A 26,290-nucleotide genomic window follows, 5' to 3' on the forward strand; every position below is an offset into this window, starting at 1 on the left:
GCACCAGCTGATACTAGGAAAAAAAAACCCCAAAAGCCAAAGCAAAACAAACAAAACTAGGTCTGTGTTTTTGAACAATGATGTGTTTAAATGTAATGGTTATTCTGCAGTGTCGGAAAATAAAACGACATTAGAAAGTTATGTGCGCTGCAGTTTAAATGAACATGGCAAGTAAAAAAGTCACCTTTATTGAAAGGATTAAAAGCTGCCCTATCTTTATGAAAGAAACTTAGTGTTCATAGTCTATTGTACTTTGAAAGAGCAGTTGTTGCTTGTTCCTTTTTGTTCTTCTTTTTAGTATTTGCTGCTACTCACTGGAGGGAAGAACCGACTGGAAAATTAGGGGTGTTTTGCATCTGAAAAAAACCATGCTTGCAATATATAAATAAGGTATAATTTACTATTTAAAAGGTACTTACAGACAGTTTTTGCTTCCAGTACCTTTCGTCCACTCAGGATCAAGTACTGAAAATGCAATAGACAACTCAGCAATGAAAACATTGAAATACATGTAGTAAGGTATTTTTTTTGCCATATCTTGGGCACTCATGATGATCAATATGTAAGAATTTCTTTTGGCAGGTTTTTTCTCCCTGTTGCATGTGGGTTTTTTCTTCAGATTGGTGCTAACTCTCCTAATGCTTTTTCTTTTTGAAAGGAACAGGTGTTAAATGCTAATATTGTTATAATTTTAATCATTATTTAGTATCATCTGAATTAGTGTGTAAATGATCACATATGCTGTGTCTAAAACTCAGTTTCTTAAACGTTATAACAAAAGATCGGTAAACTCTATAGGGGCTACAGATGAACTAGGTTTATTTTGGCTGCATGTTTTCTTGGAGGAACATCTTGAACGTTTTTTCTAATTGTGAACAAAAGTTTTTGTGTGTATTTGCAGACATGCATAGTATGGTACAAATATTTAATTTGCTTAGCTCACATTCTGATCTCTGAAATGGAAATAATGCCTGTTCTCCCAGGAATACTTAAAGGTGCTCAAGACAGAAATTATTTGAGAGGAACAAGACTTGCTATTCAAGTGAAAGAGATTTATTAGTGACTACATGAACAGTTGACAGGCTCAGTCCAAGCCACCTGCTGAAGGGAAGAGGGGGAGCATCATCTCAGGGGAATTTCTTCTCAAAAGGACAAGCCTCCTTACTCCGTTTGGGTGGCACCATGGACCCCTGACCTCTGTGAGGAGTAATGGCAGGAAAAACCCTTTTCACTTCTAGTTCAGCGTATGCTCAGGGAAGATAAATCCTCCCACCCCCTCCTCCAGTTGAAGCCCTTTGTAAGCCACAACTGAACCATCTATGCAATTAGGAGATGGCAGTTTTCAGAACTTCATAACCTGACCAAAGGAGGATGACCCCATGTGGCAACCTTTGAAAAGCACGTCTCCAGAGACAAATCTCGGGGCGCGAGGCTTAGGGGACCTGCAGTCTCATCCTTAGCACTATTCAGTATAATGTACCTTTTGTACCCAAGTAACAAAGTGACAGGGTAGAGCTGAACAGCTTTTTACCTCCTTCCAAATCCTCATCATAGCTGCATCTCACACTGTCGTCACACTTCAAGTTTCAGCTCCAGAACTGTGAGCTGCTGGATGAGCTCAGTTAAATGATTACACAATTTTGTCAAAACAGCATATTTCTTCTAACCTCATTTTTGGACATGGTATGATCTCTTTTGTGGAAGCTCCTCAGCATTTCAGCTATCTTGAAATGAAAAATGTTATCATTTATGGTTATAGTTTGGCAAGATTGTGTGATCAGACAGACTTAGAAAGGAAAAGATTAGTAATGCTTAATGATAGTGTTTGATTGGGATGGTGTAGTCTTCCCTATGTGGGATCCCAGATAACAGTTTGGGGAACCTGCTGCCAGATCAGTCTTTCTATCTCTAGCCTTGTGTGTTACCTTTAAGAGCATTGTCCATTCCCTTCCCTGTGGATGCAACCGTAGTTTGCACAGCTAAACCTGCGTTTGTGCGTAGGCATAGCTGGAAGGATTCAAGTATTAAGCTCCACACATGCACCATAGTTTTGCCCATTATCTGGGTGGCTGCATCACTGAACCTGTAAACCGGTAGTTATACAAGCATGGCCCATGATTTGCAAATTTTACAAAATTAAATGTAAAGAGAGGGTTTTGTTAAATAGTTGCGCTCCAGAAGGAATTGAAAGGCAAGGGAAAGCCACTTGCTACTTTATGTGTTTATTAGAGGGGATCAAAGATCTATTGTAATGCAGATTTTTACAACTTGAATTTTACTGGACTGTCTTTTGGGTAAAGGTACTATAAATGTTTAAAAAAAAGTCACTTTCACTTGAAATTGCTTGCTCTGGTTTTGGCCATAGATTTTGAAAAATGAAAGAGAAATAATATCTGCCTTGTTTTGCCCTCTCAAATCCAAGTGAGAGGATATTATGAGGTAGAAAATACTATTTTTATACCATCTATCACCTTTGTTAACATTTTATTAGACATAAATCATGTCGTTTCAGGTTGCATAGTGACAATACGGTTCACCATATATTCTATTTTTATAACTTTATTTAAAACTGGCATGTAACTTGCTGTACCTGAAACCCCAAGTGAGCCAGTTATTGGAGTGTAACAAAGTTTTGACGTCAGAACTGCTATTTATTCCACTGGCAACCATTAGCGATGCATTACCCTTTGGCACTTGTGTTTTCAGAAACATGGTTAAATTTTTATGACTGATTCTGGCCAATTAGGATTCTTTCTCAATATAGAAATAAGGGAAGAGATCTCTTTTATAACTACTAAATGCAGCTTTCCAAAAACAACAGCATAAAAATATGAATTATTGTACTCAGAGTTCACGAAACATACTATTGAGCCACACTTCAGATTGACTGCTTGCTGTACATGTGTATCTGAGAGGCAGGGGTTAAGCTAGGCTGCCTTGTCAAATGCATGAGCCTTTATTAGAATTTAATGTAACTACAGCTGAGTCATGCTCGCAGGTCAGCCTGGGAGCTTCAGAAGGATGTAGAAAGGGCCTGAAGGCTTAAGGTAGAGAGAACTGGGGAGATATAGGGGGTGCGGAGGAAAACTGGGGGAGGGGGCAGGCTTGGCAAAAACAAATGTCTTGTAGAGAAATTTCAGTGGAGGTTACTGTTGCTGGCTTTTTTTCCCAAAATTTAAACTTCAGCAACACTTCAGAGTGTTTGCATATTGCATGCACTGCATACAGAGTGGGATGGAGCAGCTGCATAAGAAGGTGCTATAGGATCTGATTCCTGGTTGTTGGTTTGGGATTGCTGTCTGTGTTCTGGCAATAAGAAATGCCATTGTGTACAAACAGAGCCTATGACAGACACGTTTTCCTTCTGTGTTGCTTTCAGCCATCTTCTCCTGGGGGCTTGGTAATACACACGGATATTTGCGCATGAAGTTGGAGTCGCCTGTCTACAAAAGTTACAAAATGCTTGTTTGTACATGTTGCTTTACTGTAGATTTGTGTTGAAGGGAATGCTCTTTTACGTAAGAAGATTTTTCTGTTCCTGCACTTTATTAATGATCTTGTGTTCTTTAGATCAGTAGTGGAAATATTGTCAGCTTTTGCCATAGGTTGTTTCCTGCAAAAACGCTTCTCTTGAAGTCTCTGATCTTCCGTATAATAGGCCAACTTTAATATATTGCAAAAATGGTCACAGTTGTAAACTAAAGTTCCCTAACTCTGGCAGCCACATCCCAATTTTCCAAGTAAATAAAAGCTGCTTGATCTTAAAGTATCAAGTATCTGCATTTCTTACTCATTATGTGCGTCATACAGTTGTAATACGGTTTTCAGGTAATTCCAGGTGAACAGCCGTCACACAAGCAGCCATGGTGGGTGAAAAGAATTTTGCATATTCTGCTTCTAGTTCTTGTATTGGCCATGTGTGGAGCCTTTGACAGCCCTCACTGCTGTCGCCTGTAATCTGGATGTTTGTTCTGGGTGCTGGAGAATCTGACAGCAGACACAGCACATCAGAGGCTCTGCTGTCTTTTGCCAACCTCTGTTCCTGTGACCTTACAAAGTTGATGGAGACGAACGTTTTCTTCTTGCAGGGTAGCAAATGAGGAAGTTGTTGAAACACATGGGGTAGAAAAAAGTAGTTATAAGGACTGACAAAGAAGGGGTTTGTTTGCCCAAGGAACTGAGCAGGAAGACTGCCTAAGAGATGACAGGATTTGGAGACCATTAAAAAAAAAAAAAAAGGTGAAAAGCTACACTTGATTCTGGAAAAGAAGTCAAACTGCATGAGATGTGTCTTTGGGAAAGGCAAGTAGGCATTTAGAGAGGGAGAAAGGATTTTGTTGCCTAAGCATCTGTATGAAGAAGACATCAAGTCTCCCAGAAAGCGAGAGTGGCCTTGTTGGTTACTCCTGTGTGCATGTTTTGTTTGCATCTGTCTGAATGTTCACTCTGAACTGTGTGCGTGCTGCCATGACATAACAGAACCCACACTTTGAAGTTTGAAACATCAAAAAACATGGTTGTTTTCCTGTATGATCCTTTCAATATTCTTTTTAAAGACATTTTATAGGGGATAGGTCACTTGTTTGTGCTTTTGTGCTTCATGAGGCAGATCATTAACAGTCTTCTCTTCATTGGAATATGCACATTTTGAAGCTATTGGTTAGCTAGTTGTTTCTGTACAGATGCCTGTGAATGTAAGGTTGCCTACTTTTGGAAGATGGAAAACGACTTTAAATCTCAAATTTAAGAATTACACCCTAATGTTAATCCAGCTTTAAAATTGCAATGAAATATTTTTCCTGCCCTTTCCTGAGTGCTAATACTTTCCCGATGATTAGGCGAAACTCGGAACAGTCATTTTTGGAAATCTGAATAGTGATTGTAGACTTTCTCTTGCTACTGCACATGCAAGGTTCAGGACAAAGATCATCTGTTGGAGAACTTTCTGGAAAAAGGAAATTAGAGTAACGTTTTGAAAAGTTCTGAAGTAATTGTTCAAAATTAATTCATATTTAGGTGGTTACAACCTGCAAAAATTAGGTACCTGTAATGTGGATATCCCTGGTATGCAGTTTTTATTTAATCATTAGATAAGGCTGTCGAATTAAGAAATTTTCAGTGCAGAACTGCCCTTAAGTACGATATATACTTGTGTAAGGCCCAAAACAGTAATTTCCTTGCTCAGATATTGTTATACAGGCAGTAGTTGCACAGTTTCACTGTAGCTGTAATGCCTTTTTTCTCAGCACTCCCTTCCCAAAAACCACCAGGTATGTTTATCACAAATGCTAGCTTTTCAGATGAATCTGCTCGAGAATGTTCATCTCCTTCGATATGCTACATTAACCTTTATAACTGAATAACTGTAATTCAGACGTAGTATATTCTTCTCATTGTCACAAGAACGAACAAAGTGTGTAACAGAAGAATATTGATGGTCCACAAATTAATTTCAGGTGTTTTTTATTTTTTTAACATCCACCATTTCATCGGGAACTAGATTAAACTAGAGATGCAAAGAATGCAAGTGATTATTTATTTAAGGTCCAATTGGTGAGGAATTGTAATAGAAAGCTTTCTGTGAAACACTGAGTCATATCTACAACTCAGTGTTTCAGCCCTCTAACTTCAAATGCAATTTGGGAAAACTGTGATGTAAGTGTAATTAGTTTCAGAGGGTGATCTTCATTTGTGCAGAATTGTGAAATTTTAGTGATTTCATATTACTTAGATAGGATTTGTTTGTAATGAACATGAATATACTTAATTTGATCTCTATCTGTATTGATGTAGTGGAAAAGAAGCATGGCTCATAACTGAGTTATACATTGGTAAATGAGAAATAATAGCGAGAAATAAGCATCCTAAGAAAAGACAAGACTTCTTTCTCCTAGAAAATAGGAAAAGCTTTTTAAGTTATATTTTCTGTGGTGAACACCCAATCATTGTTCAGGAAGCATGGAAGTTATAATGTCTGGAGAATACCAATAGGATTGCATTGATTCTTTGTGGAGCAGCAGTGGGGAAGAATATGGAAGAGAGCAGGAAATTCAGGAACATGAGGACAATTGAAAAAATATAGCCATCAAAGGATAAAAAGCAAGTCTAGAAGACAAGAACTATATGCAAGTTTTGCTGAGAAAAATGGAGGGTCAGAAAAATACCAAAAGGCCAAGCGAGTTGAATAATTCACGATTGAAGAGGATAGGAAATTTTTAAGAGGAATGAGTCAGAGGTTAAATTAATGCAAAAGATATACATGTGGAACATGACAGACAAAATGGCAAAGAACAGGAGTTAAATATTGATTGTACATTCAGCACCAGTAGTTGAAATTTTCGGGGAAGTTGGGGATAGCCAAGAAAAAGGTTTGGAGGAGTCCTCAGGGTATGTCTTCAGGGTATCTAGTTCTAAGTGGAAATACTGAGTGAAAGACAGATACGGTTTTTTATTTAGCGGCAAAACCCCAAAACTGTTTGCATGATTGTGCATTTCTGTCTCGCTTCGTTTTTTGCTCTACAGCTGAAGTATATATGCCATCTCTTACAGTTGCCATGGAAGGTACTGTGGCTTCGCACCTCTGTCCACTTCAGCATGAAATCAATCCCTGAAAAAGCTTCTAAACATACGCTGTTCCCTTCAGACTTGTCTCTTCTGTGCAGTTCAGAGTCTCCTGGAAATTACCCACTTTTTTTTTTCTGGTAACATCTGTATTCAGCTTTGAGCTGAAATTTTCTATTTCTCATTTTAAATAGGCAGTAGTTGCCTATGTCTGATTGCATTAGAGATTTTCTTACCATTATTTTAATTTACAGGCACTTGTGTAACATTTCCTGTCGTATTTGGCCAGCCAAGATTTTCTGAAAAAAACCCTATGCACGTTTTGTGCACGCAGGAGAGGGAACAAGGATGACTTAAGTCCTGTGGGTAATGACTTTTGGTTCTCAGGAAGCAGTCTTGCAATATGTATAACACACAGAAAAGGAAATGTGGGTTGTGTATGTTTCACTCTTCTTAAAAAAAGAAAACAAATAATAATTATCCACATGCTTCTTGTATTTTTTTTGAGGAGGTTTTTCTATATGTTTTATATAAACTCCATTTTATATGCCAAGGACACTTTGACATTCATGATGCAGAAAGGAGAGTCAAAGATGACTTTTGCAGACTCAAGCAGAAAGTTTTCTGTGTATCCAAAATGTAGTTTATCAAGGCAGACTGCCACCTTACGAATAAATAGACAGAAAAGAGTAGGCACTATGATCTCTACCTTTCAGAGATCACACTTGGGAAACTGTTGACTGCAGGGATAGGAAGTGATAAGGGCATGAAGGGGGCTTTTCCGCCTGTATTTCTAGCACAAAATAATAAATCTGTGATAAAGAACCCCCAATGCAGTCTTAGAAGTACCAGGAAGTAAGACAGAAGAGAGAATGAATGATACAGGCAAAAAATTGATCAGTTACTTTTTCTAAGGCATGAAATCAGATGTTACTAACTTGAAATTTCACTGAAAATTTCCTGATCAAACATAGGAATGAGACAACTTCAACCCTGAATTATTTCCAAAAAGAAATTAAAAGAAAATAAACCATGGGTGTTAGAAATATGGGTTTTGAATGATGTCAAGATTTGGTTGGTTTTTCTTCATCTAAAACAAAATCAAATGTACTTCTGGAATTTCTAGACGATGTTTTCCTTTCCTGTTCTTAAAACCTTCTTAAGTAACAGGAATTGCATACATAATCTGTCTTGGTGATTTTGTGTGGTTTATACATAAAGACTTTTTCCTAATGTCTAGTTCAGAGCTGCTTTGTTGCCACTTTGGCCAAGTATTCCTCGACTTGCTCTCGCTTAGCATGCAGGATGACTGAACACTGACATCTTCTTAACAACTTCTTATAGAGATAAGCATCCTGATCCCCTCCAGCCTACTTTTATCCAGAAAGAAAAACAAAACAGATCACAACTTTCAGTGTTTCCATATGAGTCATGTTTTCTAACCACCTTTTTTGTTGATCCCTGGATCTCATTCAGTTTGTCAACCTAACCAAAACCTGAGTTTCATGCGACTTTCTTGCAAAATTCCTATGTAGATTTTTTTTTTTTGTCCTTATATATTGGTTCTTCAGTAACCTCAAAAAAGAGGTGGGTGATGCCCCAAGCCTGTCAGCATTTAAGAGGCTTTTGGACAATGTCCTTAACAACATGCTTTAACTTTTGGTCAGGCAGTTGGACTTAGATGATCATTGTGGGTCCGTTCCAAATGAAAATTATTCTATTCTATTTTTCCAATCTTCTGTTTTCAAGGTGTTTTGTAAAGTGAGCCAGGTACTGCCTGGAAACATGAGCCTGTACGACGATGGAATCCTTCATCTGAATTCCCAGATCCACAGTTGTAAGCCATGCCTGCGTTAGCATGTAGCGTGATGCAACAGGAGGGGTGGTGCTTTTGACCTGACATTTGTACTTCATTTTGCGATCTTTGCTGTTGTGTACTCTTATCCATAGGACTGAATGCCCCTTAGCACTCAGAGCACGTTAAACACTCACCTTCATGTTTAGATGCCTTGGACAGGAGTTCAGATTATGTGCACTGAAGCCACTCTGCTGTAAACAAAAGTGCAGTAAATGAGGGTGATCCGAAGGTTCGCTTCTATCCTATCTAAAATTGCTGTTGTATCACTGCCATACACACGTGCTTCTGACAAGGGGTCTTGGAGTACCAGCTTCATAGCTATGAAGAAATGTGGTTCAGGTCCTCAGGATCATCAGCAGAAATCTTTTCACTTCAGTTAATATTGTGTGAAGAAGATAACATATGTATAGAACACGTGCCAGACCCTTACTGTGCAGAATGTCATTCTTCTGTTCTCTTTTCTTCACTTTAGACAAGACCTTAGTGTTTGTCAGTGTGATCCACAAAGAGGTGGTATCAGATAAACAAGTAATAAAGATAAATGATGAGGAACATATTTTGAGAAGACACAGAAATATTTTTACATGATTTAAGCCTTTGCTTGAATTGATTTGCTCAGCTCCTTCATTGTAAGAATAATGATGCAAAATAACTGTAATGTAATGAATGTGTCTTTTATCCCCCCCATCTAATAGAACCAGAACTCTCTGGTCATCTTGTCAGCAGATAGCATCTTCCATAATGTTTTATTCAGTAATCTGTGTATCAGATAACTCACTGGTTTTATGGACAAAAGCAGTATGCTGTCAGAACTGCTTTACATGGAGAAGCCAGTCCAAATGCATGAATGTTGAACAATCCGCCTCACAGAAGTAGTTCTTTGGGCAATAGTTTCTGGATTCTTTTGTGAGACAGAACAATAGCTCTGGGATCACTTGCAGATTACTTTTATGAATCAAATCAGGCTATACACTTTGTAACAAATCTAATAACCATACTGTGAATATAACTCAAAAGTCATTGGTATTGCAGGAGGCTTGTGGTGGGGATGGAATTTACTGCACCGAGTTCATGGCAGTGTTTTGCAGAGTAAAACTGGAGGTATGCTTGTGCTAACGTTAACAAGTTCTGCTGGATGGTTCTATTCAATGCTGTTTGATTTTATTTGATATTTCATTATTGGAAATACTGTGTCTTTTAAACTTCTTTTACAGAAGTTTTTCAAATGGACTTATTCTTAGTGTTACGGTATGCCACCTTAGGGAAGAGTATACTCTAGACAATACATTATAATGCTGAAATGGAATAGTAGGTTATTTCTTTAGTATTTCCCATGGGAGATTTGAAACATTACCAGAGCATGTTGTAGGAACACCGGTGGAGCCATCTAGTGTCTTTTGAAGAATTTCACGGATTACCCATGGTTTTGCCGTGGCAAAGAGAAATTGGTTCAAAATAAAAGGGTAATTTTTTTGCTGAAGTGCTGGTATTTGTTAGTAGTCCAGCTTGTGAACAGGAACAGAAATATATTTGTATAGTAACAAAAATAAAACTTTCTTCCAATGGGGATTATTCTACTCAGTAATGAATTCTTTCTGCTAAGAGTATTGTAGCAAATGGAGAGCAATGAAACTCCATGTACTGACATTTCCAAAGAGAAGCCATATCGTAACTGAAAAATCAGTTATTTTGAGAATGTGCAAAAGTACTGAGCTGCAAACCAGCTTGTATTTACAGTTTGTTTCTTAAATTTTTCATGTCATCAGGTAATGATAAGCAATTATTTCATATCCTGCCAAGAATCCAACATCAAAAACTTTGAGTCTTGTATTAGTACGCTGATATGGAAGATGAACCTGCTTGAAGTAAATATGTAAATTATTCAGGACTAATTGTTTAGCTTTCTGTGTAACAAAACAGAACCAAGGATTAATGTTCCAGAGGTGTGTCAAGCTACACTTCTTTTATAATTGGACTAAATGCACGGTTGCTTTATCTTAATTTCAAGTTTATCTTTATAATTCTGGAAAAAACTTAAAAGCAGCATCAATGTTCTATGGTGTTCTTGAAGACTTAAATAATTTAAAACTCTTTGCCAACTTTATGAACAATTTGCACGAAAGCTTTTCACCTGCCTGAAGGGCTGCCATGTAGCTGGAGTCCTTTGGAGTTTCTGGGACATGAGTTAAAAGGCAGGAAATTCCAATCAGATATTAGGGGAAAAAAAATTGCCATAAAAGTGGTAGTACTAGAACAGGTTGCCTGGAGAGCTTGCGGAATCTCTGTCTTTGGAGATGTTCGAGGCTCAACTGGACCTGGCCTGAGCAACCCCATCGAACTGGACCTGCATTGAGCAGGGGGTTGGACTAGAAGACCTCCAGAGGTCTCTTTGACAAATTATTCTCTGATTCTGTGATTCTCAGGTAAAAAGATGACACCCCAGAAATAAGTTCTCCATAAACTTCCATAATCTGGATATTTGTGGATCAAATGGATTCTTGCATAATTCCAGTTTTGGAAAACTTCAGTTTAAATAAATGCCTAAGATGACTGTACGTGCCTTCTGAAGCCTGTCAAGATCATGTTACTGTGCCTTTTCTAGCATCCTAAAGGGCATTCAGCTTCACGTGGAAATTACCTGTAGTCATTTTACTTATAAGATCTTAGCCTCTAATAAAGCAAGTAATACAAAAGAAAGTACTAGTCTAATTGGGGTGTCAGCTACTATGCGAAACAAAAGGAAAACTGCTCATACATGGAGAGAAATACAGCCTACAAAGCACCAAGCCATGGAGCAGAATGTTAAAATGTTCTTTTCGGATAAGCCAGTTCTCCTTTATTCTGGTTGGAAAGAAATATCGTTAAAATACCACTGGTGTGAATTGGGTTCGGCTTTGGGCGGTGTGTGGTGTTTTTTTTTTTTGAGTATTGCAGAACTCTGTTTTTATATCACATTAAGTTAATGCCTTTAGACTATTTTATCACTCTCTATGGAAAAATAAATACTGAACTTTTCCTTCAGTAATAATCAAAAGTTGTTGACCTTGGGATCCTGATCATCCTTTTGTAGCAGCAAAAGGGTTTGGGAGTTGCTTTTTCTTCTTCTGAATTTAAAAAAAGCTAAAAATCATTTTATCTGAGAGCAGTTTCTTTTTTGAGTTTACTATCAGAAAATAGCAGTTTCCAGTCAATACTCGTGTGTTATTTCCTTTGAAAATCCCCAGTAAACACTTTGGGAAAAATGAAGAGAAAAAAGTCTTCAGCACCAATGTTGTATTTATGCATTCATTCTAGGTTTTTCTAAAAATAAAATGAATCGCTTATACCTAAAGGGTATGTTACTCTTAGGTTGGAGTATGTTTATACACACATAAAAAGTGTAATGTGTATATATGTCTTGTAAGTTTGAGTAAATGTTTTCGGGGTGAACTTCACAATGGAAAATTACAATAGCTGTTCAAATATAAACATGCTGTAAGAGACTTCTAGATCATTGATTCCAATTGCCTGGTATTACAAGCCACTGCATAATTTAATCTCCTTCACTATGCTCTATCTTAAAAGTAATTAGGAGTTCTATATGCAGTGCTCCAGCTATTCTAGAGTCTAATTTTTCATTATATGAAACTTTCTTTAAATTTCCAGTTAAAGTAGTTACCTAATTTAATTTTAGTTGAATAAAATTAACTAATAGTTGAATAATATCTATTAGCTCTTTTCTCTCCCTGGCATTTAAAATAGTCGGTGGAGAATATTAACATCTATTCTTGGCCTTCTTTTTTGTATGCAAAACAAGTTTGGGGTTTTTTTATACTTTCTTCTCATAATAATAGCTCTCATTTCTTCTAATCATCCTATTAGAGCTTCTCTGTGCTAGTTCCACTTTGGGTTGTTCTCTTTTAGGTGAGGGTCACTTAATGGCGTACAATACTCTGGATGAAGTCTTGCCATTAATACTTCTTGATTTCTAACGATGTTTCCTTTTTTTTATGGCTGTGTTCACGCTACTGTTTACTGTTCATTTTATGGTCAAATAAAACTTCACGTGCCTTTTCCTCACAGTTATGCCCAGATGATGCGCTTCCAGCTCATGCAAGGTTTTTTTCTGGCACTTCAGTACATGATTTCACATGTGATGCTGTTCAACTCATCACATTTCTCTTTGGTTATGTCTTTATGAGCTTTGTCATCCTTTACTGGGGTACTGGTGACAAATGTAACTAGACTGACACTGCCTCTTCTAGGTTAATAGAAACTTGACCACAAATACTTTTTCTGCTTATGGTTTTTTAAGGATCATGTTTCATGATAGTTTAAATGGACTTATGGAACAGCTTCCATTCTGATAGCCTGGCAGTCGCATTTGTATACTTTGACGTTATTTCTTCTGTATGGTAGCTTTTTAACTTAAGCTGTTCATTTTGGCTGCTTGAAAAAATCAGATTGTGTTGGTTATGTAACTGTTCAGTTACCTTTTACACTTGGTGGAGGTGACTCACTGTTTTGTTTTACCTCTGGATGACGTCTTGTTTCACAACTGGGGCATTTTTATTTTTTTAATGAATCTCAGTTGGATATATTTTCCCAGTAGAGAGAATCAGAGCAGTAATTTCAAATTGCATGTGTGCTTTCAAGACCAAACATTATTCCATTAAATATTCTCTTATTTCTCCAAATACTTACAACTTGAGACTTTATGTTGTCATCTGCACTGGCAAGTAACTAGGCTGGGCATGGAGTCTCTGTACATAAAAAAATATAGGTGGTTGAAATTAGGGTATTTCACCAAAAACATTAATTATTCTTATTTCCTATATTTAGTTAAAAGATATTTTGCACTATTTCTGGATGTTCATTGTGTAGGGGGGAAGTCCATTTGAATGCAGCATCTCATGACTTTTATGAAGTAAAAATGTCAATACATGAAACACTGATTGTCAGAAAAGATCTTCACTGGTGAAATGCAGCTAAATTTGCCAGATTTTATTGCAAGATATTTCATAAATGAGATAACAGAATTAGAATTTAATATAGAACTGCTTGTAAGATTCTACCTGGATGCTAACCAGGTGGTGTTTACAGAGCAACAAGATGTTAATGGTTCCTAAGCAAACTAGTTTTCTTTTTATGATTGTGCTCTGAAATTAAGATTTTTAAATTAGGAAAAAGGTCAAGGTCACTGGGAGAGTGAATTGCTGCCTAATTGTGTTTTAAGACAGTCTTTAAAATCAGAAGCATTCTTACTGTTGTTATTATTCCATTCTTTTGTATAACTTCAGTAGTTCTTCAGAATTTAATGCTTCGCGGTGTAAGTAAAAGTCTTATCTTAGGGAACGTACCTAACTTTTCAGAGGCAGTGTTTGAAAATCCTGACTTTCTTAAGGTTTTGATTTGACAAACTAGTAAAATACTCCTTTTCAAATATGCATATAAACCTTACAGTCTTTAGTAGGTTAAGTACATGATTTTCTTTCTAAGAATAGATTGCAATGTTATGAGAAGTAAATTTAGATTTATTTATTATTTATTATTTTTAAGTGCTGTGTAATTTGGGACAGAAGAGTTTATATTTTCAGAGAGTCTGTAAATTCACAAGTAACGAAGTATGATTTAACAAGGTAAAGTAACCGTTTTGTGTAAAGAATGGGTAGTAGAAGCAAAGAAGTCTTTTGGTGTAGGTTTTTTCTGCCTAGTTGTAAGGGTGATGCTCATCTCATTTCAACACAGTGAGCTCACCAGTGAAGTACCATAAGGATATGTGGGTAGAGTACGCAACCTGTTTGTTCTTAAGTGATCTAAATAAGACAGTGAATTGGTGGCATAATCACTGGTGATTGTTGTTTAGGCTAAGCTGCCTAATACAGCAAAAATGAAAGCTCATTCTGAAGAACTGCAAAACTTTACAAAGCAGCCAAGTGAAAAGACATATACTTAAGTATGAAGTGACTTGTGGCAAAACATATGTTAGGTTTACTTATGTAGTGATGGGCTATGAGCTGATTAATGGGCTTGTAATATGTAGTTCCATGAAAGCTTAATGCTGCATGTTCACTGCTGGTTGGAAGAGCATGCTGAAAACTAATAGGAAGGGAATAGAGAATAGAGGAGTGAATGTTAGCATGTCATTTAAACCCATTATATGATTATATTTTTAATTTTATTCTTGTTCCCTTATCTCAAAAAGGGCAAGACCTGGTACAAGCAAAGGTAACGAAGAGCAAAGCTTTGTGGCTTCTGTAATTTCCAGCTGAGTGATGCCCCTGCTGCACTTCTGCCCTTATTTGCATTCCTCTGGTGTTCTGCTTCTCATATTTCTCCTTCCGACAATTAGGAGCATATAGCTGGGCGATGTGACACTGTCCAAGTGATGGGCAGACAGTTTAACGTGTAAGGTGGGAGTCAGTTAGGAATGTAGACATGCTCTTATATGAGATGGTTTAGATAAGAATGACAGGAGGGAAGAAAAAGTTACTTATTTAATTTGTAATAAATTCTTGATGCCAGGTGTATTCATCCTTAGTGTTCTAAGGTTTAACTACCATGTCAAACAACGAAATAGTTTGTCAAAGGAAATAAAAATCCTGTGGGGCTTTATCAGGCCACTCCAATACTGTCAGCTGCTGAATAATTAAGAAAAGAAAAAAAGCTTCTGTGGCTCAGATTGTTTTTCCATTTATAGTAGTCATATATTATACTATATAATATTCATATATTATAGTATTCATAGTATTGCCACTGAGTCTCAAGGTCTAGACTCACATTTTGTTAACAAGGCAAAGGCTATGCAAATATATTCCAAGTATCAGTAGCAGCAGGTCTGTCAAAGCAACGATTATGCACAATCTTGAGCAAGCTCTCTCCATGAATAGAGCACTTTAGAATGCCAGAATTTATGATGTGGAAAAGTATTGTGTAAATTTGCTTTGTTAGCTAAAGAAAATTTAACAATAGTTACATTCATTATTTGGTTCTGCAGGGAGGAGAGAGAGATGCTTTTTATATGCTATATGCCTGTGTTTTTATAACAGTGTTACAAACTGTAAATCAAATTGTAATAGGAGTAATTTTAAAACAATTGAACGTGTGGGTGTAGGTAGGAGTAGCCTTTTGACGGTTCATTGCAAGTTGCTTTATAAATCGTCAGTGTATGTTCTGTTAACTTCAAGTTCATGCTTTATATGCAGATAAATATGTCAATAAATTAAACCTTTTATTCAGCTAATGAATAAATACCCTTGGAAGTTGGATAGCTATATTCTAATCCTGGAAACTGACTACAAGATTATCTTGCACTTTCTTCATAATCCTTTGTTTATGAACAGATTTCTATGTATTTCTGAAATTATGAGTTTTGAGGAGAAAGCACTAGACACTGTAATGTTTTAACTTTCTTTGCTAGAAAAATAATTTACTTGAGCTGAGATTCTGTTATGTGTAAAAATTCCTTCTTCATTAATATACATATTATGCAGAGAATCGTTAATTACTCATTTAGGTAAGGTAGAAACATACTTAGACAGCACAAACCAAAATGTTGCAGGGAGGGAAAGCAGTTAGTACAGAAAGTACACTTCTTTTTTTGTTCATTTAATTTACAGAGAGGCAAGTTCTTGTCTTTTGAAACTGTAACGTTTCATATATGGTCTTTTGGTCATGATACATAGCTGATCACAACTGATTAGTAATTGATCAGTAAATCTGACTGAATGATAAATCTGTTTGTGTGCCTTGTCCTCAGTCTGAAACCCTGAATACAATTTCAGATTCCTCTGAGACTGGGCCTTAACACTGGGGAGAAGATTATGTGATCTGCTCATTCCATGCATGTTGAAAGAATGTATCTGCAATGATTGTTGCTACAGATTTTTTAGGCTGAAAGATGTTTATACACAGCTGTTATGTTTCTGACATCAGTTTGTACTTTTCAACTTGCTAAGTACTTTTCAACTTGCTAATGTAGACCCAGAATTTCTTTCTGTATTCTACAGGGGTTTGGCAACTGAGTTAAAAAGAACTTTTCTTCCTTCTAAGGCCAGTAGCAACATTTCTTTTGAGTTCAATGAAGCACCATTGTGTCTTTAATGAAAGTATGAGTTTATGTGTGGGTTGTTAGGGCATCATCATAGAATAGTTTGGGTTGGTAGGGACCTTTAAAGGTCATCTAGTCCAACCCCCCCCTGCAACGAGCAGCAACATTATCAACTAGATCGGCTATAAAGATATCTTTTAAGAGGCTAGTATAGAAAGAATAAGGAAATAGTGCATGAGATTTATCACCTCTAAGGAAAGTTGCTTTACTACCTTTTCTTTCACTGAAAAATAATCTTAGAAATAGAACTTGAATAATGAGATGAACATTCACCCTTAAACAGTGATCATGCAAACTGTCAGTAGAAATGCTACAAGACCATCAAAACTTCTTGCAGTAATTGTTAAGGTAATATTGGTTATTAGGAGATCTGAAATAACAGGCAGATTCATTGATGTATGTAATATATTGGATCTGGTGGGGTGGTTTCGCTGGCTGTGGAAATTACTGCGTAAGTTTCTTCTTGCTTCAAAACTGTGCTGTAGCCTGTTTGCTTCCACTTGTGGCTGAATGGAGGCAGAACCGCAATGGCTGTGCTTGTAAAACCAAAACCATCCTAAAGTGGTGTAGTGGGGGATTCCTGCATCAGTAGACACCATAAATCCTTCTGTGATTCGCCTCCATTTTTTTCAATTATTCCTCTCAGCTCTTTGATTTCCGTGACCACGGAAAATGAGCGTTTTTGAAAGTGCATCTGGTGGTTTTGCTACCTGATTCGCTGGTTTGCCCAGCAAACCCTTCTCTGCTGTCGTCTTTATTTGCGCTGCTCTGTGTTCCGTGGAGGTTGTGTGAGAACTGGAGAGGGAATGCAGACCGGTACAAAAAGAGCCAGAAGTGTAAAGGAAGCTATTCAGCTTTAAAGTTAAAATTGGTGTTAATAAAGCTGAGGGTTACAAAGAATGTTTGATAGACCTGAGATGATGATACAGGTATTCAGCTGTTCTTGCATTTCTTCTGATGGGTGGTGTCTTATCCTTTGAGCTGTCAGGTCTCATGAATGAAAAGCAAATCATTCTAATGGCTTGGTTTTCTTGGCACATCTGAATGATGACAGCATATTACATGTTTTACATATGTTCTATAATAAAGGTGGCATGCATAACACTGTTACGTATTTTATAACAAAAGTTTTAACTCTGGCTAGCTGCAAATTGCATAAAATAATATAACTTGCTCCTACTGCTCAGCAAGACTTCGTGTTACTTAGGAAACTTAACAATATATTTTTGAAATTTTGGTGAGGCATATAATTTTGAAATTTGCCTCAATAATCACTAGTCTTATTCTATTAGTCTTCCATTTTCTCGGAAAGAAATTACCTCCTTAATCTGTAATTTAGCCAGAGAGGAACATCGTTCATTAGGAACTTAAATTTTCATATTTGTTTTTGATGGGATTGAACATACCTGCGATGAAAGATGTCCAATATGGTAAGATTTCTGATGTACTCTATGGAAATGATCTTTGATTTTTGTGGTTTTGATGAAATAATTGTATCTTTTCCTTTAACTGAAACAGTATTTATAGTTCCTTCAATTTAGAACAGTAGTTTTTACTGAAATTGTGTTTGTGTTAGCGGACAGGATGGTGGAATGCATACTTTATATAAAAGTAAAAACAAACATTAAAATAATTAGCAATCTGTTTTGAGGCATCTTGAAATTTCTTATAGGTATGCTTGAGAGGTTGTTAGAAACAGTTTTTGGTGCTTGGAGTCCATGAGACACGAGGAGCCAAGGACAGCATTGCTTTACAGACTCTGTAGTGGAGTAGGAAGGAGCGGAAGTGTCGCTGGAAGCTGCAGGAGAACAATTAAAGCAGGAAATAATTAGTTTCATAAGGGTTTGTATGAGAGAGGCAATTGACAAAAGGAGACAGAGAAAGGCGAGAATTTTCATCTTTGGGCTAGTAGTTCTGACAGTGTAAGATATTCAGTGTTCTACAGGTTAATGCAAAGAGGGGTTTTGTTGTGATTGTTTTTGGTGTGATGTCTTCAAGTTATGTGGAAAGAAGTATTTAACTTTCAGAATGTATGCGTAACTTTTAAGTGTTCCGTGCCCTTTAAGTGTGGCAGTATGTGGTACGTAAATGTTTACCAATTCATAAATACTTACAATGACATTTCTGTGATCTTAACACAATAAAATTACTATTATAGGCCTCGAATTTGAAAATATGAACTTACTTGGTTCTGTGGAAATTGCTTTTCTCATATGCTTCTTCCTGTTTTCAGGTCTTTGTTAATGAGCGGCTGAGATTTGGTTTTGTAATTTTGTAGCACAAAACCTACCCTATGTATTCATACACAGAATTGGTAAGGGGACCAGTGGTGGAAGATCAAGAGTGAGTATTGTTGTATGCACAGAAAAAATGCTGAAGCACCATGAAAGCATAATTGTACTTTTCTGTGAAATTACTTGAATGATTGATGTCACAGCAACCTCTGTGACCAATGGAGAGAAACTAGATAAGGGAAAAGATTTTCTCTGTTTATTTTGTAGAAGCTATATTCATGCTTTACTTTTCTCCTGTGCGCATCTCTCTCAGCTATGTAAAATAAAAAAGAAATATTTTTATAAAGCGTTGTAGAATACCAGAGGTTAACTGAAAGCAGAAGAGGCTTTGTATTCTTTCTCATTCTGCTCTTTCATATAATGGAGAAGTGTGAATCTAATGCCATCTATCAGAATTACTATGCCATGTGTCATAGTATAATATAATAAAATACTGTGTTATGACCTGAACAAAGGGTCTTGAACCCAAGGTTCTGTGTTATTTTCCAACTGTAGCAAACAGTACAAGAATTCTGCAAGCTCTTGAGGTTGTTGTGCAATAAAATCTATTAAGGCCCCAACAACATATGTAGCAGCTGAAATAGCTTTTTATTGTTTTTAAAATTGGCTAGATTGTCCATGTTGCTAGTGTTTTTTTTCCAAATCTTGAATACTTTTTTCTTGGAGAATGTCAAAATTAATAAAGAAGGAGTGAGCATGTTGAATATTTTGAAAAGTTAGAGCTTGCTTGACTGTAGCAGTTGGGAATTTATCAAAAATTACCATGCTGTTACTGCGCGCGCGTGCACACACACACACAAGCCGAATGAGAGTTAAACGTATGACAGGTATTGTCTGCTTTTTTAAATCCTCAGACCATAATCTCTGAAATTGCCTTAGCTTTCTACATAGGTATTTTCAAATCATTCAGTATTAAACCCTGCAAATCTTACTTCTGCTTTTATAAGAGAGGGGCTCAAAGCTCTTCATAGTTGTTTTATGTTTCTAAAATCTTCTGAATATGTAAAGCATTGTTCAAGGACTAAGTTTAAATATTTTCTCTTAAACAAGACAATTGGATTTCATTAGATTGTAACTTTCAAAGATCACCTAAAATGATGAAAACGCTCTCTATGTAACCCTTTGCAGTCTTAACAGCTTTTGATGGTATCCCCAAGACCCGCCTAAAACCCCCATTCAGTCTTGGTCTGTAATGTTTTGATACACTCGCTCTTCTCAGGCTTTTTTGAATTATTAAGCTTGGCTGTTTTATTTGGTATTTAGGGATGTTCCCTGGTTTACATTTCCTGCTTTTTCCACTAAGTGCTGTTTCTGCAATATATTAAGACAGAAAGGGTAATAGACAGATTTTCACACTAGATAAGTATGGTCATGGAACATAAAACTTTTGATGCCCAAAGAAAACATTGGAACACTGAAAAAGAAAGCGAAAAGAACTTGACATACCTGGGGAGAGCAGAGGGCATGTGACTGTAGGAAATAAACTTTTTTAGCATAGGGTACACAGCTTTTATTCTTTATTTGAGGTTATTCTGGAAACAGGATTTACAGATGATGTAAACAAAAATCTGAAGGCAGAAGGAATTGAGGCTAAATTAATAAGCATTTTTAGTGAAAATTGTGTGTAGCAGGCAGTTATTATTTGAACATAGGGTGTAAAGAATAGTAGACAAGGGAAGAGTTTTATTATGTTCTAAAAATGCTTCTGAAAGCTTGGTAAAATATTTTCTTTAGATAAATGTTTCATGCTCATAATCTCTAATTTAACAGGTTGTATACAGAAGCTATAATTTCACACAGCTGAAAAGCTGACGTCAAAATGTCAATCTAATTCTTTTTCAATCTTTTTTTATTTGCAAACTCCAAAACATTTTCCAGCTGAAGCATCTCTCTACCAAAGAGTACGTTTCAACTTATTTCAAATATATTTCTTTTTTAATTATCTTTTCCTAATCACAAAGGATTGGCAGACCACAAATCAAAGGCCACTGTCCCAAACATCTTAGCCATCCGCATACTTCTGACTTGTTTAAAGAAACGTAATCAAATTTCTTGCAAGCTATAAATATAGTTCAAAATACTTTTCCAGGTTGGTTGGTAGCACAGTACAGCACTAGTTCATAGCATGGATTACTGTCTGCTGGAGGAACTAGACAATGGCAATTTCTAATTTTTTCCAGATCTCATTTATTTCCATCTCCCACATACAGAATTTTAAAGCTCATTTGTTTGCACGAGTTGTAAAGTTTGAAACACTGCCCAGCTGGACAAAGTGGTACAGATTTTCAAGAAAATTCCTCTCATTATATTGAGGGGGGAAATATAATCTCAAAGCTATAACTACATAGCTTAAATTCGTTTAAATATGTTAAGTGGATTGTTGTGCTTTTCAGGAACTGTCAGTTCTTATTAAGCTGAGTAGTTGTATTTAATTATGTGCTGGACAATAATCGATTCAGAAATGCGTACGTGTGATCATGATATCCCTCATAATATCTGTTCATTCAAGGTATTTCCCGGTTTTTGTGCTATGTTAAATAGGTTGATTCATTCTGCTTTAATGAGGATACCATTGTGTAGCTAAATGTTCTTCCATATGGTTATGTTCATAAATTCTTCCTTTTTTTTCTCTTGGTTTTGTGGTTTTGTTCCCACCCCCCGATAGCATTTTCTCACTCCAATTGGATGGGTGCAGAAAAGGTCCCGATTCCCTGTTCATACAGTATTCTAAAACTGTAGCCACTGGAGTTGACTAAATTATGCCATAGTGCAAGTTGTCTTGATGTTAAACTGACCTGAAAGAAGGATTAGACTTAAGCTGATACGGTGAAAAAGGTTTGTTTTGGTTTGTTTTTTGAAATTGCTATAATGCTGAAGTGTCAAAAGGTATATGGGCAGCTGTCCTTTCATAGCTGAAACAGTTAAAGGAGTTGCTCTCTCCATCCATTCACTGCTGCCCATGTAACTTAGACACAATTACATGAGTTAACCTAGTGGACCTTGTAATAATTTGAATGCTAATCCGTGGTGCTGAGGAGCAGTTATCCAAATGGTAATCAAAACTCAGAGGTGGAGTCAGCGGCTTCTCGTTAGGGGCAGTAATATATTGTGTTTTGCAGATAGTGCTTAAAAATGCAGCAGCATGTTGGTTAGTGTTTTTAAATCTTGATGAAATTTGTTGCAATTTTTGACAGATAGATAAAATAAATTATTTAATCGTAGGTCACTTTATATATAAACAAGAATCAGAAGTTCAGGTTTAGACACCCAAGAAAGAGTTGGGCACCTCAGAGATGTGTCTTCTCCCCCCTTGCTATGCCACTTTCACTTCCCAGTATGGGAATATTAAGCAAGAACCTCCTTAAATCTAAGAAAGAAGAATGTTAAGCACAAAAATGCATGTAAAAGTCTATTCTCCCCAGTGATTAGGTGCCTGAATCGAAACTACACTCAAGTATTTTATCTGCGTATGATCCAGTGTGCCTCATTTGCCCAATTATTTTTGAAAGAGCAAATACTGCTAAAAAGAAAGGTGTTTGTCCCGTGACAGGAACCCAGGATTTTTTTCCTGGCAGGTAAGTATTAACCACAAGCCTGTGCAGTCTTGTTCCATCTTGTCTGCTTCTCCTCTAGGTCCAAGAACCATTTGTTCTTTGCCGCGCTTTGGCCTCACTTGTCTAAGGGCCCCGCTCAGCACAGCAGGTACCTTGGTGCTCAGGGCATTCCCGTTGAATGTGAAAGGTGTCCCTTTGAGTTCCTGTGTGCTGAAAAAATGAAATTTTAGTCAGGTTTCCATTTCTTTGAGATCAAGCAGGAAGGGAATAAATTGTTCAAGAAGCTTAAGGAGCCACTGATGGGTGGGTTGGACCAGTTTTCAATGTCGATGTATGACAAGTACTTAAACTACTACTTTGGGAATAGCCCTATTGCTTCTGAGACAAGTGAGTGCTAGCTACTATCTAATTCCTGCTAGGCAAGGGGAAGACACTGCATTGTTATGATTAAAATTGAGGCTATATATTTGTGATTTTCTTACAGGAAACAGATTCGAGCTCTTCTAGGACAGTTTAGCCAGTCAGAGGCTTTGTTAATCTCCTCTGGAGTTGAGCCAGGTTCTCTAGATGGAGTTCTCTTGGATGCTGGCTGTTCTTCTATGCAACTTGATACACCTGAAAGAGGTTTTTCCCTGCAGAAGGATGGACCTTTGGACATGAGGATGGATAGTGACAGGTACCTGTAAATAAAATATTTCTCCTTGGAACTCAAAAACTATGTGCTCAGCAACCCTCTGTGCATTGCATTTCCCTTTAAATTGAACAATTATCATCAAACCGTATCTAATTTTGCACAAGTATACTGTCTTTCTTTTGCTACAAAGCTTTTTTCGATCTTAAAACCCTGGTTATCCTTTTTTCCTTCTTTGAAATAAGAGGAAAGTTCCAGGGGTGAGTAATTAAACCAGTAACATTTTTGTTAACTGTACCATTAAAATTTTACATTTTTGGAGTGTATGGTATGCAGTTACAGGAGTATCTTGCTTTCAGAGTCCTGTCTTCTCCCTGTTATTTCTGCAGTTTCTCAGACTGTACTTCATCTGCAAGCTCGCGACCCTTTACTGCAGTCCCTTTCCTTTTCTGCCACACTTACTATTTGTGGAACCTTCACTTGAGCACGTTCAGTTGCTCCCTCAGGAAAGGAGCAACCTCCCTCTTTTTCTGCAATGGCCATCTGACCCAGTTGCTTCTCTCTAAAAGGAACGTAATATAAATAAATAAAATCCCGTCCATGATATCTGTCAATTGAAATCAGATAGCAGCATTGCTTTTAACATGCTAGTATAATGTTGTTTCACATGCCCATAGATTTACTCTAAGCTTTCCTTAGCAATGTTATAAGCTTCCTTTCACGCTGTGTAGGAAGCACATCAGGCTTACTTAATTGTCAAATTAACAATTACTAAATAAATCACCTGTATTTAAATTACCAGAGTTGGTGTTTAGTACATTCAAGAGCATGGAAATCAATGGCAGAATGATAATTTCTACTTACATAGCAGTTTTCATCTTCAAACAACCTAATATATTTCTGTAGCGTTGTGCTTTTTACATGAACAACCAAAGATCTCTGTTGTATAGACGATGGCAGTAATTGCATAATGCGTTAATGGGAGAATGAAGATTTTTGCTTTGTGTTTTGATGAACCTGTAGTCTTAAATGTCATTTGATCCTTCATTGCTCACATAGAGCCAATGGGAAGCCTCAGTTTCTAAGGAATTGTCTTAACACATTAATGTTAAGTCTTAACACAGCAAAACTCATTATATTAGCTTTTTCCAGTTTTGTGTAAAAAGCTCACATGATCCTCCTGGGATTCAGTCCTCAGTTTTCAAGAGTCTGAACTCCAGGTTTGTATTTGCATCATAAGATTACATACTTGGAACAGGGGCATAAGAACAAAGGATACCTGTGGCATAGCAAAAGCCTTACACTACGGTTGTTGCTATGATACTACTTGCCTCTGATTTCTAAGTTTTCTTATCTTTTGTAAGATACTGCAGGAGGGTAATAAATGCCTGAAAAATGTTCTGCACATTCATGTCTTTGTAGAAGAGAATTTATTAAGTAGGTTGTATGTTTCCTCCAATTAGTAAACCCATATATGATGTTCATAAAATACCTTGAACTATTTCAATAGCGAAGTGACAGATTTAAAAAAATAAATGTATGGCTTTTACTGTTTATATTGTAATAATTCCTGTCATTTGTAATTTTAGGTAATTTCTATTCTCTCAAAACAGTATTTGGAGATAAATTCTTATGCCTTTTAGTGAATAGTAAAGTTAAACTATTTTCACGAGCAATTGTTTTCCTAGCAGGAGATGTGAAAGAAAAGATCCTTGAGATCAGTTCTGACTAGAAAACAATGTATAATGCAAGGTGACTAAAATGAACCCAAAAGGGGCAAGTTTATATTCTAAAGCTGTCTAAATAAAAAGTCACACAGCATTTCCCTTTTAACATGATGCTGAAATACATTTATTCTTGTCAACTCATTAAGCATAGTTTATGATAATACTTGGAAGTTTCAGCTGTTCTAATTGATGTTAAGGAACAAACTCCATTTAAAGTAACAAGAAAAAGGATTTAATAGGTGCAAGCTATATCTGTTTTCATAGGGTTGCTGTCTCTTATTTGAAAACCTCAAAGGCACTTGTATGCAGTGTGTGTGTGTTTGACTTTATGTCTCAATGCTATGAAGCTTCACCTCTTGTCAATGAAAACTGACGTCAGTGAACTAATTGGCTCTTCTTGTGCGTAGGTACCCTGACATGCCCACTGCTGCTGATGTTGTGAATGCTTTAGATCAACAGGCGCTTGCGTCCATTCTGAGAACATACGGGGAGGAGAGGCACGCCAAGAAAATCGCTTCAGCCATCGTTCAGGCACGCAGCATATACCCCATCACCAGAACTCAGCAGCTTGCAAGCATTGTTGCAGGTACCCTCATTAATTCTTCGCAGTGGCTGAGGAGAAAAAATATTAATCCCCAAAGTCCCAGAGGGATCTATTTGTACTTGAAATCATGCAGGATCTAATCCTGCCTATTCTGCTCTGATGTCAGTTCGCTCTTTTTTCTTTTGTTTTTTTTTAAGCTCCCACTTTTTATATTGTAGTTTGACTATTAGTTTAATAATACATTTTACATCAAGCGATTTATCATTTTGCCAACCAAGTTAAAACACAGAATGACAGCAGCCTAGGGAATTCTTTATCCCAGCTATTGATAAGCCTTCAAATATCAGATACGTCATATACCTCTCTTAGTTTTCAATTTCTACGTTTTAATATTTTGAGGGGAAGTACCATGGCAGTTTCCAATTATGAATGAAATCAGATCATTTCTGTCTGCTTAAAGGACCAGAAAGCAAAAAGTAAAGCAATACATAGCTTGCTTCGCCTTGTGAATACCAACTAGATCAGCCTGAAGCAACTGTTGAAACACTTCATCTTACCTGCTCTTCACTGTAAACAACTTGAACAAAATGTAGTTAGGCAGGAGCTGTGCTCACATCAAGAACCTTCATGTTTGTGTTCTCAAGTGAAAAATTTCGATGAAAAATGTAAGACACAAATCCTGTTCATTAACATTATGATATGTAATGTTGGGATATCTTTATTTTTTTAACGAAGAGATGAAAATTACTGGGTCTTGTCACAAACAAGTCTAAACCGTTGACTCCTTTGACTGTAGACCTTTAAAATGGCCATCCAAATTTAACATTTGCTAAAGGATAGTGTTAAAAGTTTTATCTGTATCCCGAAGACTTTTTGAAAAATACTGTATTCATGAAAATTTGTGTTACTTAAACTGGAAGTTTAAGGGACTTACTTTTAATGACCGACAAACAAATTAAAAAGTTTGGATGTGTATAAGTCAGGATACTTGAGCAAAATGTCCAGTCAATCAAGGCCCAAAGTTGTGCTGAT

The 26,290-nt window shown here is 36.7% G+C and overlaps 1 protein-coding gene across 1 annotated transcript in view; it reads left to right on the forward strand.

Annotated features, from left to right (window-relative positions):
* The window catches only part of METTL15 (methyltransferase 15, mitochondrial 12S rRNA N4-cytidine), a 94,702-nt gene that overhangs the window by 60,629 nt on the left and 7,783 nt on the right, over positions 1–26,290 (forward strand). The window contains exons 5-7 of the mRNA XM_059826106.1: positions 5,247–5,270; positions 22,841–23,032; positions 25,122–25,300. Of these exons, the coding sequence (XP_059682089.1) occupies positions 5,247–5,270; positions 22,841–23,032; positions 25,122–25,300 (395 nt within the window). The remainder of the gene's footprint in view (positions 1–5,246; positions 5,271–22,840; positions 23,033–25,121; positions 25,301–26,290) is intronic.

The sequence above is a fragment of the Gavia stellata genome, chromosome 17, assembly GCF_030936135.1.
Source record: "Gavia stellata isolate bGavSte3 chromosome 17, bGavSte3.hap2, whole genome shotgun sequence".
In the NCBI taxonomy this organism is placed as follows: domain Eukaryota; kingdom Metazoa; phylum Chordata; class Aves; order Gaviiformes; family Gaviidae; genus Gavia; species Gavia stellata.